Source organism: Manis javanica, chromosome 13 (assembly GCF_040802235.1).
Source record: "Manis javanica isolate MJ-LG chromosome 13, MJ_LKY, whole genome shotgun sequence".
In the NCBI taxonomy this organism is placed as follows: Eukaryota; Metazoa; Chordata; class Mammalia; order Pholidota; family Manidae; genus Manis; species Manis javanica.
In genome coordinates, this window is record NC_133168.1 from 2,916,403 (window position 1) to 2,932,414 (window position 16,012).

The window sequence follows — 16,012 nt, forward strand, 5'->3', positions numbered from 1 at the left end:
TGTCTCCATTTTTGACCATCATGAATAATACTTAAGCAATACATTTGAAGAAACCTGTAATGCCCGGGGAGGGGGTGTGGGGGAATTGAATTATTTAATACCTATGTGAGCATTTTAAATGATAAATTTAGAAATATCTGCCCTTGCCTCTGGCTTCCAAAACCAGCCACTTGCTGCTGTGTACCTTGTGACTCTGGGGCAAGTTTCATGTGTGGATGGCAGTTTCCAGGGCAGAAAGTAATGGCTGCAGATTAAAATTTGGGTTTTGTTCTGCTGTGGCAAGTGAAAGCTACAAGGTGGTCAGCAGAATAGCTTGTTTAAAACACATTTAACCATTTGCCTTTTCTTCCGTTCTACTTTAAACCATACTGTATTATCTGTTCCCTTAATGATTGGTATACAGGTGTTTCCCCTCTTGTGTGACCATAATCAGTGTCACAGGGGCCATCCATCTGCATAAACTGGCTGCTCTCCTGTGCATGTGTGGGGGGTCAGATTCCCAGAGGTTATTGCTCTGAAAGTGTCGAGAAGTTGGAGAAGCACTATGCTCTTCAAGGAACTCATAAAAACGTATTCTGTGTGTCACATTTCTGCTTATGATCAGTTCTGCAAACTCCTTCAAGTTAGCAAGGAAAGCCAGAGTTCAAAAATGAAGCACAGAGTTGAGTGTACCGGTTCGCCTTTGCTGTGCGACAAACCACCCCCAAACTTAGCCCCTTAAAACAACCACTGTTGTAGTTGCTCACGGTTCCGTGGGTCATCTGGCGGCCTCTCTGATCCGGCCTGACAGTGGGGCCAGGTGACCTGGGCTGACCTCACCGCCCTCTCTCGGGCCTCCCCGGGCTGCTGGGATGACTGCTGCACCCCTCTACGCACCTTCTCACCTCCCGAGAGGCCCGCGCAGGCTTGTCCCCAGGGCTGGGAGAGCTGCAGAGGACCGGCTTCTCACGCCTCTGCTCACCTCACGCTTGCTGACGTCTGCCTGGGCAAAGCAGGTCGCGTGTCGGACGTAGACTCCATCCTTCATGGCAGGAGCGGCAAAGTCACCTTGCAGAGACGCTCGCGCACACAGATGGGGGGCAGTTCAGCATGGCGAGGAGCGACAAGCTCACAGCAGGAAGAAAGGGGGACCAGGCGGCAGTTGGTTGTGGCCTCCGTGGACAGCCCGAGGTGGCTCCAGTGCCTCACTGCAAAGGTGCTGCCACTCTTATCCCTTCATGGGACACATTTTTGTCGTCATGGCCTCATGGGGAAGAGGCATCTTCGTATTCTCGGGAGCAGAAAGGGAAGGAGGCTCGTAGGATTTGTGTTAGTCGCGCCCATCTTTCTGTGAAGCGAGTCAGGAAATAACCCGGCACCCGCTCAAGCTCCGTCGGAGTCCCTCTCCCAGCCCGTCACACCACTGACGCGAGGGCCGCGGGGATCTTCCTGATGTGGTCACACAGCAAGTTTTGTCTGGCCAGAGCTTGTAGCATCGTCCAGGAAGTCTGACATGTTGGGAGAGAAAGGGATTCAGAGTGTATGTGAATATTTGTGCATATTCTCATCGATCACATATGTTTACTTTTCAGTGAACTGGGTGCAGCAGGCAGTTCCAACACATTCGATCTGGGAGTGGAAAAGACATGTTTAGTCCTGGGTTTAATTTTGGGTGTTTTACTAGCTTCGTTCATTTTCATTACTTCTTAAAAAATAAGATTGGTACCTGTCACCCCTTCCTGTTCTATAAAAAAATGTACATGAATACGAACCTTTTGACATTCTTGAGCTCCTTGTAGAAAGGTGTCATGTGAACTCAGGCAGTATTTCCTTTTATAAGTTTGTTCAAGTTGATGTGTCAGTAAATCAATAGCCTCAGAACCGTGGGGACTTAGCAAACCCATCAGTTCTATGACATGATAGTGTATGTTGATGTCTCAAAACAGGACTAGTCCTGACTCAGAGTGCGCAGCCCTTTCTCCTTCCCCCTGAGTTTTCTCTGACCCTTCCTCATATGTGGGAGCTTCAGCATCTCACCCGAGGGAGACGGGAGGAGCCGGCAGTCATCCTGGAAGCAGCGAGGAAGCGCGTTGAGTCACTGGCTCACGGTGCAGCCCGTTCCCTGTCTTACCCCATTTAGTCTGAACCACACACCAGTGATGCAAGTGCTAATACCCCCCCCAGATCAATGAGCAGACTTGGGCACGGATGGTGAGTGCCAGGGTGCTGGTGGGGCAGCCTTCCTCCCGCAGTGACTGGAACACTCAGCTCCCTGCTCCCTGTCCTGGGAGGTGAGCCTCCCCCTTCTGTGATGTAGCCCGGAGGCAATAGTGAATGTCAGAACGAGCAGAGACATGACCCAGATGTGGGGGGGGCATGCTCTACGGGGCCCTCTGCCAGTTACAGGACCTCCCTGCTTCTCAGGTCCGGCTGTGAGGAGGGGCAGGCCTGCTCGCCTTCCTGATTTCTTGTGGGCATCGCTGAGGGGGCCCATATAGGGGGCTCAGCACAGGGCCTGCCCCTTGTCAGCTTCCAGAAGTGTTTATGTACTACCGCGCAGGCTCCATCTCTGACTCCCGGCCCTTGTAGTCAGTATCTAGCTGCCTCCCTCCCCATTTATCCAAACCAAAATGGTGTGGAATTGCCAAGGGAAGCCATCTGACGCCCTCTGGGGACCGCAGGCCTGAGTGCCCTTGCTTCTGAACACCGTCCAAGCCAGAATGTAGACCCCCTTCCGTCTTCTCCCCCCAGCACCAAGGGAAGTGGGGGACGGGAGGGCTGAGGGGCCCCCAGTGAGCTCCGCCATCACCGGTGACTCGCCGTGGATGTCATTTAGAATAGCACTTAGCAAAATAAAACCTCCCTCAAAAAACCGAACAAAAGGCTGTAGAAAGACTTGACGCCTCCACTGGAAAAGGCTTCCCAGCCAGGTACCGCAGCTGCAGGGGGCTAGTAGCTGACGTTTTATTGGGGATCATGTCTTTGGTCACGGAAGTGGGAGCAATGGTCGGGAGCTTCATGCGGGCCGAGGGCAGCTCTGTTCTGGCGCTTTTTTGTTTCTTTGTTTTTCATCCTGAAGTGTCATCATGGGTTGTTTTTAACTGGAGAACAGAAGTGCCGTCCCATCCATCAGGACAGAGGTGCTGGCCTCCCAAGAGTCAGGCGCTGTGGTGCCAGCGGGGGGTGCATGATGGTCCCCCGCCCCCACAGCAGACAGGTGCTCTGGCTGCTCCTGTTTTGATGAGGTGTAGGTTATTAGCACTGCCCAGCCGGCTAGATTTGGCACCGGGACGTTAAACACCATGCGGTGGCCTGAAGGGCTGTGGGGTGTTTGCACGGAGCTGAGAGGTCCTTTGAGGATGTCCTGCCCTGGCATTTTGCCGTCCCCTCTGGGCTTCCTCTTCTCTCTCTTGCAGTTGCTCTACCTCCCCGGATGCCTATTTCTTCAGGCCTCACAGCAGCTCCACCCTCCCCGCGCACTGCCCGCAGTACGGACGCCCACAGGGTGAAAGTCGCCACAGCAGAGACTGTATCGGGCTTGCTCCCTGGGGCCCCAGGGCCTCGCACAGTGCCGGCCAGATGCTGGGCGCTCAGTAGTACAACGTGAGGGTCAGGAGCGTCTACCCCCCACGCAGTTGAAAATCCAAGGATAACTTTTGACTCCCCCAAAACTTAACTAATAGCCTGCTGCCTACCTGGAGCCTGAAGATAACAGTCAGCCAACATTTTGTATGTTACACGTATTATATAGTATATACTGTGTTTTTACAACAAAGTGAGCTAGAGGAAAGAAAATGTTTTTTCAGATTGTCACAAATCTCCAAAGAAGTTTCTAATATACTTACTTAAAAATGTACTTAAGTGGCTAGTGCATTCCAAGCCCATGGTTTTCAAGGGTCACCTGTACCAGTTTATCGGCTCTGTGTGGTAGAGCTCTTCCGTGACTCACGGATGACTATCTGGTCATTTAATGATGAAGATGGTGATGATGAAGACAAAAATTTTGTTGGAAATGAAAAAGGCAGGCATCACCCCTGCCTTGACTGTTTGTGGTGGGGGTGGCACCGGTGCCCCAGCAGCCGTGTCCCATGGTCCGCACCTGATGCCCCATTAGCTTTCTGCTCCTTCTCTTCTGCAGGCCTGCTGCTCTCTTGGTGTTCCAGTTTGCTGACTCTGTGGGCACTGTGCCCACTCCTCACCCATCCAGCTGAATTCAGTGACTGCTGTTGCTTGCATTTGGGGTCCTGAGCAAGAGGTTTAATTCTTGAAGCATCTCCTTGGTGACCCAGACCCTGGTGGGGACTCCCCTAAATAGTCTCCTGCCCTCCCTTGCAAGCCAACATCACCCACTTTTTTCAGATTCTGCAGCCAAGAGCTTTTGGGCATCCCTTCTGGAGCGTGAGGGTGCGAGGGGTAGGAGGAAGTGCCCTGGGCAGAGCCAGGGTGGGTGCTGGCACCACTGAGCCTGAGCTGGCAGCAGACTTCCCAGATGGTTGGGGGGTGAGCCTCGGAGCCTTGGGAATGGTGTCAGCCGGGCACCCAGTGCCAGGGAGCACAGATTTAAGGATTTCTTGATGCTCTTAGACAGCTGAGCAGATTGATCAGCAGCAGCAAAGGCCGCCAGCCCGTCGTCGCCTTGGCAGCATTTGTGGCAGTAACTGGAGCACCGCACTAATGGGACACCAGTGTGAGACCATCTAAGAACTTTCTCGTTGGCACTTGTGCTGTGTTTTGTGTTGAATTGTGTAGCCAGCGTTTCTGGGAGTGAGGAATGTTGCCCTCTACTGGGACTCTAACTTAATATTTTATTCAAGCAAGTTAGCCAAAAACGGTTCTATATATGGCAGTGTTTCTAACATGCTTGGTAGAAACTGAAATATTTTTATTAATGAGGCTGAATATTGAGAGTGATAGAGGGGCTTTCCAGCTCTGATGCGCTCTGGCCTTCCGCCTGCTGCAGGAATGTGGGGGAGTCAGGTGGCTTCTGTGCGTGTTAGCATCGAGGTGGGTCACCCAGGAGCGGTCCCCGGGCTCACACGCTCCCTGGGGTCAGGGACAGACCGCCCTCTTGTCCGGTGCTTGTCACGTGGCATGAGTTCTGGTGTCTCTGCACGGAACCTTATTTCAAGAGTATCAGTGGGGTCACGTTGCAGAGAAAGGACCCTTTCTCTAAACTAACTCCTAAGGTAGTTATGACTTTTTTTTTTAATGATCGGCATTACAACTCAAATTTCTGTTGGTAAAACCTCATGGTCCTCTCACGACCCCTGGGACCTCCAAAACTATTTTGGTTTAGTAGAATTTAATGGTGAGTAAGTTGCTGAAAGTCCAGTTTACAGCCTACAGGCACTAGCAGGTAGGGGCAGTGCATTTCAGCAGTGACCCATAAGCCCGCCTTGCAGACAAACATGGCTCGCAGACATGGGTTTGTGTGTGATCGTACAGACAGAGGAATGAAGCAGAGCTTTCCCAGTTTCCTTGCTGTTGGCAGTGCACACTGATATTTTCTATTTTCTTCCTTCCATGCAGCCTTTTTTTTTTCTTTTTTACTCCCTCCATCCCTCTTCTCACACTGGTCACGATGCACCACATCAACTCCATCATTTACTAAAGGGTCATGACCCACAGTTCCAAACACTGCATTTGTGGATGAAGATTTTCAGCCCATCCTTTTTTTCTCCGGGTTTCTGGGGTGTGTGTGGGTGTGTCAGAGGGGGTAAAATTGTAATATCCCAGAATCACTCGCCTGGCTTTAGTTCCCAAGTTCCTAAGGGGTGGAGAGAAGTCCTGCATCTCCATATCAGTGGGCAATTACCTGGGCGACCAAGGGCTTATATGAACCCGAGGAGTTGGGAGGAGGCTTTCGCTTTCTTCTGCCAGAGCAGGAGGATGACGTGCTCCCCCACCCCCCGCTCCCCAACCACAGTTTGTAAGCAGTAACCGGGTTTTAAACTTTATTTCTCCCTTTGACTGATTTCGGTTTCAGCTAGGTATTTTGCCCCGAGATTTCCTCTCCCCAGAGTTACATTCAAAAACAGCTTTATTAAGTCAGAACTGGAGTACAGACACTAGCCTTCTTTCCCCTGCACCCCTTCATAATCCTATGCTTTCTTCCTGCTGGCAGGACAAAAGAGCTATGAGGAGTGCGACCTCCACCTTCAGCTCAGTTACCCTGTGCTCCGCCCCTGCCCCGGCCTTTGGGGCAAACGGCTGTCCAGGGAGGCCCTTCCCTGAGTGGCTTGTCCCCTGACTGTAGGAAAGGCCTCCTCTGGTTCACTGGCTGAGAGTGGTCCTGATAACTAGCTTAATAAAAGGCCCACTGTATTTGTTACCTCTGCTCTGACTTGGGAACAGCATTGCCTGGTAATAATCATATTGTAACAGTATTTATTAATCATGAGGAATCAGGCCGGGGCTCAGCGCCTTACGTGCATTATCTCATTAAGTCCTCAGAACCACCCTGTGAGATAGGAGCCTTTATCCATCCCCGAGTCACACAAGGGAGCTGAAACGGGAAGATCCCGTGATTGCCTAAGGTCACACAGAGGACAACGTGCACAACGTGAGCTGAGCTTTGACCCACTCGTCAGTAACCTCTACAGACAGGGCACTCGTGAAGCTAGTGCCTATCTGAACAGCTCTTCTCGGGCGTATGTCTGAGAGCTGCACCGCACCTTGCCCCACTTTACCTCCAGGTGGTCGACAAACATTCATTGAGCCCTTCTGTGTCCCAGGCACTTGGCCAGGTCCTGGAGTAGACTCGGGAGTGACGTGGTGCCGCCACAGAACCACCCTGCCGTGTGATGAGAATGGCACTGCTTGGGGAGGAAGCCCCGGAGGGAGGGGGACAGGTGGCAGGCTGCCCCGACCCCGGCACGCCCCTGGTCCTCTGTATTTGGGAGTTGCTGGGAATGAGGGCGTAGGGAGCCGGTGCCTCTGACCCTTCAGACAAACCCTGGAGAAAGTATTGGCCAGCTCCATGGGAGAACTAAAACACAAGATTTCCTTTATCTTCAGGTCCCTGAGAGAATAAAATAGCTTTCTCTAATATGAGGCAGATTGTCATCTAAAAGAGAGGGTCCAGGAAGCAATCCATTAATTTAATGAAATGTAATGTGGGAAGGTTAGAAAAGTTTCACATGTTTATGTGGCTTCATGGCCTGTTTTCCCCCTGGGCCTACATTCTGCTCACCTGCCGTTCATAAAGCTGGTGGCCTCTTAAGATCTGCTTTGCCTACATTTTTGTAGGTTACAAGAGAAAAACACATCATGTACTGTTTTGTGCTGGCATTAGTTATCTGAAAGCTTGCAAATGACATTGCATCTGCCTGGATAAGATCAACTGAGATCAACTGAGATGAGACGCTGTCCTCCAGGCTGGCTATTCAAGGACAAACGGCCCCTGGAGCTCGTTAGAAATGCGGATCCCAGGTCAGAATGTGCAGTCGAGCCAGTCCCCGGGGGATTCATATGTGGTGTGCTGGAAGGACTGGGCGGGGCCCGGCTGGCGGCCTGGTTCCTGGGTGCGGCAGTATCGAGCGTGGCTGTTCCGCAGCTGCCGGCTCCCACTCTTACCCTCAGCAGCCCGCGCTGTGCTTCAGCCCTGCTCCCTCCACACCCACCAGGGCTCACCAGGTAGCTCTTCCACTTAATTAAACCCTCAAAAATAGAATCCAGTGTTTAGGGGACAAATTTGACGTTTGTTAAAAACAGCTTTATTAAGTTAGAACTGAAATACCATGAATGGCACATATTGAAAACATACCATTTAATTAAGTTCCGCCATATGTATTTACCGGTGAAACCGTCCCCCCAGTCAAGGCAGTGGACACAGGCATCAGTCCCTACTGTGAAGTCCCCAGGGGCTCGCTGGCTTGCAGCGCCCTCCCTCCCCCAGGTGGCTGCTGACCTGCTTTCCTTCTGTAAAATTTTATGTGAATGGAGCGCAGGCTCTTTGACTCTCTCACATGGCATGATTATTTTGAGACTCATTGGCACCATGTGTATCAGTCCTATTGCTGAGTAGTGTTCCATTGTATGAGCATAACACAGCTTGTTTACATACTTGCTGATAAAAATTTAGGTGTTTCCAGTTTGGAGGCCTTTACAAATACGGCTGCCTCGAACATTTGCGTACAGGTCTTTGTGACCATGTGCTCTCCTTTGCTTGGTAAATAAGTACCTAGGAATGGAATACCAGGATCATATGGTGTGTGCATGTGTAATTTGTTTAGAAACCACCATTTCCACAGTGCTTATACCATTTTGTCCCCCCCAGCAGGGTTTGAGAGCCCCAATCCCCACACATCACCTTCAGCACTTGGTAATACCCAGTTCCAGGCAGGTGATGTGGTATCTCAGTGTGGCTTGAATTGGCATGTTACTAATGAGCATCTCTCTATGGGCTTGACATTTATGTATCATCTTTGAAGTGTTTATTGAAATCATTAGGTTATATGTCATTATTGAGTTTGAGGGTTATTTATGTATTCTGGATTTGAATTCCTTTTTCATTCTTTCAACAGTGTCTTTTGAAAAGCAGAAGTTTCAAATTTTGATGGAGTCCAATATATTAATTTGTTCCCTTATGGGTCATGCTTGTGGTGTTGTATCTAAGAAGTACTTGCCTAAACCAAGGTCCTAGAGGACTTCTCTAACGTTTTCTTCTAGAAGGGTTAGAACTTTGTTAGCTTTTACATTTACACCCACAGTCTATTTTGAGTTTTTTATATGCTAACACGTAGGATAAAAGTTTTATTATTTTTTTGCATGTGTATATCCAATTGTTGAAAAGATAATCCTTTCTCCTTTATTGACAAGATAATCCTTTCTCCACTGAATTTGCCTTTGAACCTGTGTCAAATCACTTGGTTTGACAAATAAGCCCCTTAAAATGGCCCGTGCCTGGCAGTAGGAGACTCGACAGCTGGCCAGTGGAGGAACTTGGGCTCAAGCTTTTGGGTGTCTGAAGAGTAACTTGAGCTTGCCCTGGGAGTCCAGCAAGAAGGTGCCATCCGTGGGCGAGCTGGGGTCACTTTGGTAGGGCGCAGTTCCCTTGCGGCCCTCTGTTGAGCAAGGCTGGATGAGAGAGAGCAAGCACCCTTCTTTGGTGCACAGGAGGGGCCCTGTTATTGTACAGTGGGCGCTTAGGAGAGCCGGGCTTGACTGTCTCCTGGGATTCCGGTTGGGAAGAGCTTCGGGACCAGTAAGGAAGGAGATCGAGACTTAGAGACGTGGACGGCCCCATCGCTTCAGGAAATCCACAGTCACATGGGCTCGGGGGGTGTTCGGGGTTGCTTCCCCCACCGGTGCCCCCCGAGACGAGAAGTGCCTCTGGGCTGCGGCAGGCTCAGCCAGGCTGTTGCTGTCTAGTCCCCAGGTTCTGTTTCCCGCTGTGCCTCTCAGGAGCTGTCCAGCATGCAGACCCCTGCTCTGCTAGAGGCTGCAGACCCGAGGGCTCCTCACCACCTTCCGGAGCTGGCATGGGCAGGCCTGGGCCAGTGAGGTGACCTGCCAGGGGCGGGGCCTGTCCAGAAGCTCCTGTGGTCTCTCCCACCCCCAGCAGTGTTCTTAGCCCACCCTGCTGACGTCTGTGCTCCGTGTCCTGTCGGGCTCTGTGGGCGGGAAGTTGAGACCTCCTGGGTCCAGCCTGAGGCTCTCGGGAAATAGGCGCCCGGGTGCCTTCCTGCTCTGGAGAGTGGCTCTAGGGTGAGGGAAGCTGCTGCTCCCATGATCCTGAGGTTGACCTTGGCCCCTCCGTGTGTGTGTGTGTGTGTGTGTGTGTGTGTGAGAGAGAGACACACACACACACACACACACACACAGAGACCCATGTCCAGCGCAGTACATCAATACACCCACCAACATGCCTTTTGTCTTTCAGGCGCTCCTCGCAGGCATGCGGAACCGGGAGAACAGCTCGCCCTGCCAGGGCAACGGGGAGCAGGCGGGCAGGGGCAGGGGCCTGGGCTCCGCGTGGCCGGCGGAGGAGGGGCCCTGCAGCGACGTGAGCACCCCCTCCTACAAGAAGCCTCTGTACGGCATCTCGCACAAGATCCTGGAGAAGAAGAACCCTCCCTCCGGGGATGTGCTGAGCACCTACGAGCCCCTGGAGAAGGCGATCCCCAGCCACAGCCCCTCGCCGCTGCGGCTCCTGAACGAGCCCCAGAAGCGGGACTGCGGCAGTGCCCCCGCTGCCGCTGACGGTGACCCCAACATCTACTTCCTGATCCAGAAGATGTTCTACATGCTCAACACGCTCTCCTCCAACATGTCGCAGCTGCACAGCAAGGTGGACCTGCTCTCGCTGGAGGTGAGCCGCATCAAGAAGCAGGTGAGCCCCGCCGAGACGGTGGCCAGGTTCCAGCCCCCGCCCGAGTACCAGCTCACGGCGGCCGAGCTCAAGCAGATCGCGGACCAGAGCCTGTCGGGCGGCGACCTGGCCTGCCGCGTGCTGGTGCAGCTCTTCCCCGAGCTCTTCAGCGACGTGGACTTCGCCCGTGGCTGCAGCGCCTGCGGCTTCGCGGCCAAGCGGCGGCTGGAGTCGCTGCAGCTGCAGCTCGTGCGCGACTACGTGGAGGTGTACTACCCCGCCGTGCGGGACCTGGCCGTGTGGCAGGCCGAGTGCGTGCCGCAGCTCAATGACTTCTTCAGCCGCTTCTGGGCGCAGCGCGAGATGGAGGACGGCCAGCCTGGCGGCCCGGGGGCCGGCTTCTTTGAGGCAGAGCCGGCGGACGCCGCCCACTTCCTGGATGGCAAGGACCCGGAGGAGGCCCTGTCCCTGGACCGCAGCAGCACCGTCGCCTCCGACCCCGCGGTGGACGCGCGCGACCTCACCGAGTTCCTGGACGAGGCCTCCTCGCCCGGCGAGTTCGCCGTCTTCCTGCTCCGCCGCCTCTTCCCCGAGCTCTTCGACCGCCGGAAGCTGGGCGAGCAGTTCAGCTGCTACGGGGATGGCGGCCGGCAAGAGCTGGACCCGCAGCGGCTGCAGATCATCCGCAACTACACGGAGATCTACTTCCCCGACATGCAGGAGGAGGAGGCCTGGCTGCAGCAGTGCGCGCAGCGCATCGACGACGAGCTGGAGGGCCTGGGGCCGGACGCGGGCAGCGAGGGCGAGCCCCCACGCGACGACTGCTACGACTCGTCCAGCCTGCCCGACGACGTCTCCGTGGTCAAGGTGGAGGACGGCCTGGAGGGCGAGCGGCCCGGCCGGCGGTCCAAGAAGATCTGGCTGGTGCCCATCGACTTCGACAAGCTGCAGATCCCGCAGCCCGACTTCGAGGTGCCAGGCGCCGACTGCCTGCTCAGCAGGGAGCAGCTGCGTGGCATCTACGAGAGCAGCCTGTCCATCGGCAACTTCGCGTCGCGCCTGCTGGTGCATCTGTTCCCCGAGCTCTTCACGCACGAGAACCTGCGCAAACAGTACAACTGCAGCGGCTCGCTGGGCAAGAAGCAGCTGGACCCCGCGCGCATCAAGCTCATCCGCCACTACGTGCAGCTGCTCTACCCCCGCGCCAAGAACGACCGCGTCTGGACACTGGAGTTCGTGGGCAAACTGGACGAGCGCTGCAGGCGCCGCGACACCGAGCAGAGGCGCTCCTACCAGCAGCAGCGCCGGGGCCACGGCCCGGGCCCCGAGAGCAGGGACCTGGCGAGCTACCCAGTCAATCCCGAGAGGTTCCGGGAGGAATTCGAAGGGCCGCCGCTGCCGCCCGAGAGGAGCAGCAAGGACTTCTGCAAGATCCCGCTGGACGAGCTGGTGGTGCCGCCGCCCGACTTCCCGGCGCCCGCGCAGCACCTGCTGTCGGACAAGGAGGTGCGCGAGATCGTGCAGCAGAGCCTGTCGGTGGGCAACTTCGCCGCCCGGCTGCTCGTGCGCCTCTTCCCCGAGCTCTTCACGGCCGAGAACCTCCGGCTGCAGTACAACCACTCCGGGGCCTGCAACAAGAAGCAGCTGGACCCCACGCGACTGCGGCTCATCCGGCACTACGTGGAGGCCGTGTACCCGGTGGAGAAGATGGAGGAGGTGTGGCACTACGAGTGCATCCCCAGCATCGACGAGCGCTGCCGCCGCCCCAACAGGAAGAAGTGCGACATCCTCAAGAAGGCCAAGAAGGTGGAGAAGTGACGGCCGGCGGCCCCCACAGCGGGCGGACGTGCAGCGCAGGGGGGCGGGCGGAGCGGCCTTGCTTGGACCACCAGGGCCCCGCGGAGCCGGCAGGCAGGCAGGCAGGCGGGCAGGCCGGCCGCGGGGTGGGGCCCCGGGGTGGGGCCGCGGGGTGGGGCCCGGTCCCCTGGCCGTGTCCCGTCCGTCCGCGCAGTGCGGAAGGCATAGTCGACTACCTTGTTCCTCCTCCCACCTTTTACATCTTCCATTCTTACCAGTCTTTTTTATCAAAAACTTTTTTAATTATAAAGAAACCCTTTTAAAAAAAAATCACTGGGCCCTTTGGAGGCCATTTTACTTAGGGAAAAAAAGTCTTTTAAATAATTGAGATGAAGTACTGTAAGATGACGTCAGTTGCTGGGATTTTTTTTTTTTTTAAGATGGTTTCAGAATTATGAAATCTTTATAAGTGCCAGGTTTGTGCATGAAGGCCAGGAGCTTCGGGAGGCATAGAGACCAATTTTACTAACCTTGTCTTTTGCATCTGATATGGGAAGGTCAGAAGGTCAGGAAGCTCCTTCGACGGGGCGGGGAGAGTGTGTGGCCCCGTCGCCCCTGTGGAGCCGGCGGGTTGGGAGACCTGCGCTGGCCTGGCAGAACGTTGGGCTTGCTCTGCACACGAGAACACTGGATGACGATGACACGAATGTAGGTAGAACGTAGAAGCACGGGCACAGTGTCTGCGTTTGAGCTGTGTCCTCCCACTGCCCCCTCCCCACGAGGACGCTGCTGGGGGCGCAGACACAGTTCCTTGGACAGCATTGTGTAGGGGAGGGGACTACTGGGCTTCTTGTTTGGTTTAAGGATGGGCCCCTTAGGGCTCACCAAGAACTGTTCACTTTCTCGTGTGTGTGTGTCTGTATATAACACCGGGTTCTTGGAGCTGCGTGGTGGCTTCACCACACCCTAGTGTGAGCTCCCCCGATTTGTAGCACAACCTTGTTCCTCAGTGTGGGCCCAGGCCGAAGGTCCTCCTGGGGGTACCTGGCCCTGGAAGGACACAGATCATCTCAGGTGGGGCTGCCATGTCCCCTCCGAGGGTCCACTCAGAGCTGCCCCTAAGGTCCTCCGGAAGGACCGCTGGCCAGTCCCTTGGCCTCGGGTGAGACAGCTCTGCTTCCCGCACTGGTTGGGAAGGTCAGATGTCTTCAGGCCAGGGGCATTGCTCCCCAGGACTTCCAGCCAGGAAATTCTCCAGGTACAATGCTGAAAAGTAGTACTCTTACTTACCTGATTTTGGGGTCTACATGCCTAAGGGGGAAAGGAAACAGCTAACCCACACCAACTGCATCACGACAGAAACCTGGGAAACAAATGGAATCCTACAGGGTAGTTACAGACTGAATAACCTAATGGCTTAATATTTTGTCATCTTAAAATGCAGAAAGAATAGAAACAATCTGTGAATTTTCTTCATACAGCTTATGAGGACCTCCGTTCCCCTGGCTGTAAGACATAATTTTGCCTGCACCGAGCAGACATAGTTTTCTGATGTGACAGGATTTTGAGCAGCGTAAAGTTGCTGATTGAACTTTAGTATTTGCTTTTAAGTGTCATTTACAGATTATTTCTCTTGAAACTGCAGACCTAAATTATTGAAATGTAGAAACGCACAGGGACTTTCACACCCACACCCACCCACCCATGTACACACACTCTTCTTACTAAAACACCTAAGTGAGATGAAGGGGACCTTCATGCACAATAAGCTCATCCTCTTTGCGCCTGGAAAAAATAAGGGACTGAAGTAGCCAGGGCTGCCCCCCCCCACACCCACACCCCGGGCCTTTCACTATGCCTTAGTCTCTCCAATGTGTGCGTGCGCACATGCCCTTCCCAAAGATGGCGGAGGCGCTTTCGCCCACCGGCCCTGCTGGTTGGAGGGTGCCGTGGAGTTTGTTCTGGTTTTCTAGGATGTATCCAAGAGGATTCCAAGCCATGTGACAATTGCCCTGCTTTCTAGAGGGTGGAATGTGACCCCGCGAGTTCAGAAGCACAATCATTTGTTAATAATAATTTTAAAAAGCCTGTCTACCCATGTTAGAGAAAATCAGGTTCAAGGAATAAAATGTGTCTCCTTATAGCCTCGAGCATGTTCAGCTTTTAGAAACCATATTCTGGTGGTTTCCTTAGTACCTTTCCCGTGCAGGGCTTCTCCCCCTCAAATCTTAAGAGTCCCTTCCAGTGACGAGAGGGGGTCACACTCTGGGGTTTGTTTCCTGCCCCTCTGCCTGTCTCATCAGGAAACGCCTGCGGGTCCGGGGCTGTCTGTGTGGTGTCCTCAGTTCTCCAGCCATACAGGTGGGCTCCAGGGGCAGTTTTTTACATGAAGCAATAGAAATACAAAATACTTCTTTTTTTCTTCAAAATGTAACGTTTTCCATTAAATGTGTGGGCAAACCCCTTCCTCCTTTCGATGGAAATTCTTTGATTTCTCCTTGTTTGTTTTTGTAGGGTTTTGTTTTTGTTTTTTTTTGGGCCTGGTATCCAGAGGACTAAAGAATTAGCACAGACACATTTTGATGTTCAGTAAAATAGCAAGTCACGTAGGTGGTAACGGCCCCATTTTCCCTGTGAGCAGGGTGTGAAAGAATGAGTGAGGTGGTCGTGAGTGTGCTGGGTGTTCTGAGCCTGCTTCAGGTCACTTTGACTGTCTCCATGGCAGCCAATGTTTGACAGGGAATAAAGTCTAAAGTCTTGTCTAATGTCCAGGGCGCTAGCATGCCCTCCCCGTTCAGTGTTGGCCCCAAACCATCCTTTCTTTTTAAGTTTGGGGGGAGGGGGTACCCCATCAGCAGCGATCATGAACAGCCAACGGGATCTACGTAGCGGTGAAGGAGGGACTGCTGGGACGGTGGGGTCCCTGGCCTGCCCGCCCCGCGGCAGGCTGCTTGGGTTCCTGTCCAGATGGCCTCCATTTCCACCTTTGCCCCCAAATGTTTGCTTCCTGCTTGATTGCGAGGGGGGCCTGGGACCCCTGATTGGAGGTCACAGCTCTCACCCTGCCTGGCTGTGTTACTAGACCTTAAGAGGTGGGGGCGGGGGCCAAGGGGCTCTTCACGGCCATTTGGAAATACTTGCCTTGTGTAGATCCAGCCTTAATGTTTTTCTGACATCCTGGTGATAGCAGACCCTGCACAAAGTGGGTATCAGATTTAATACTGTGAGGAGACAAAATAATGAGAATAGTTGTACCAAAGATCATGAAATGCCACGTAATGTCTGTATTTTACCATTGATCTGAGTGCATCCTTAGAAAACTGAATGTAACAAAAACCCAGGACATTTTTGGAAACTGTGCTCTCTAGCGACTTTGTGTGAATTTTTATACAAGCACTGTTTAATGAGTTACATAAAATGTTATAAAAATAGAAAAATGTATGGTCTTGTAACGTCTTATTTGCTCACGACATAGGTCTGTCAGAGCATGTCTCTGTCTGTCCGTCCGTGTGCCCCCCACTCCCCCCCCACCCCCGCCCGCCCAGGGGATCTTCCATGAGGCCTGCCTGCCCCGTGAACGCTCAGGCACCCACCCTGGGTATTGGGGTACAGCTCGCAGGACTGAGTCGGCCACGGCTGAACCTGACTGAGAACGCTGCGCCCCGGCCCCGCCACGGGGGGCCTGTGTGGCCTCCTCTCCCCTCCCCTCGCCAGGGGCCCGGCCAGCCTGCTGCGCCCTTTTTTTTCACTTTGGATCAGATGGGATGTAGTTGCTCAAAGTTGACGTATTAGCTGATAACAAAAGGATGCATGTTTTTCCTCACCTCTTCGGCTCATTATAAATCATAAACTTTAATATTTCATAGTAGAAATCATATTTCAAGCTGTCAGAGAAACATTATCTTTGTTTCTCAAGAAAAACAT

The 16,012-nt window shown here is 53.6% G+C and overlaps 1 protein-coding gene across 4 annotated transcripts in view; it reads left to right on the plus strand.

Moving 5' to 3' along the window:
- BEND3 (BEN domain containing 3) overlaps positions 1-15,529 on the plus strand; it is a 31,849-nt gene extending 16,320 nt beyond the window's left edge. For all 4 annotated transcript variants that reach the window (XM_073220839.1, XM_073220838.1, XM_017640170.3 and 1 more), the window contains exon 4: positions 9,863-15,529. In XM_073220839.1, coding sequence (XP_073076940.1) covers positions 9,863-12,109 — 2,247 coding nt within the window. In that variant the 3' untranslated portion in view covers positions 12,110-15,529. The remainder of the gene's footprint in view (positions 1-9,862) is intronic.
- The last annotated feature ends 483 nt before the right edge of the window (positions 15,530-16,012 follow it).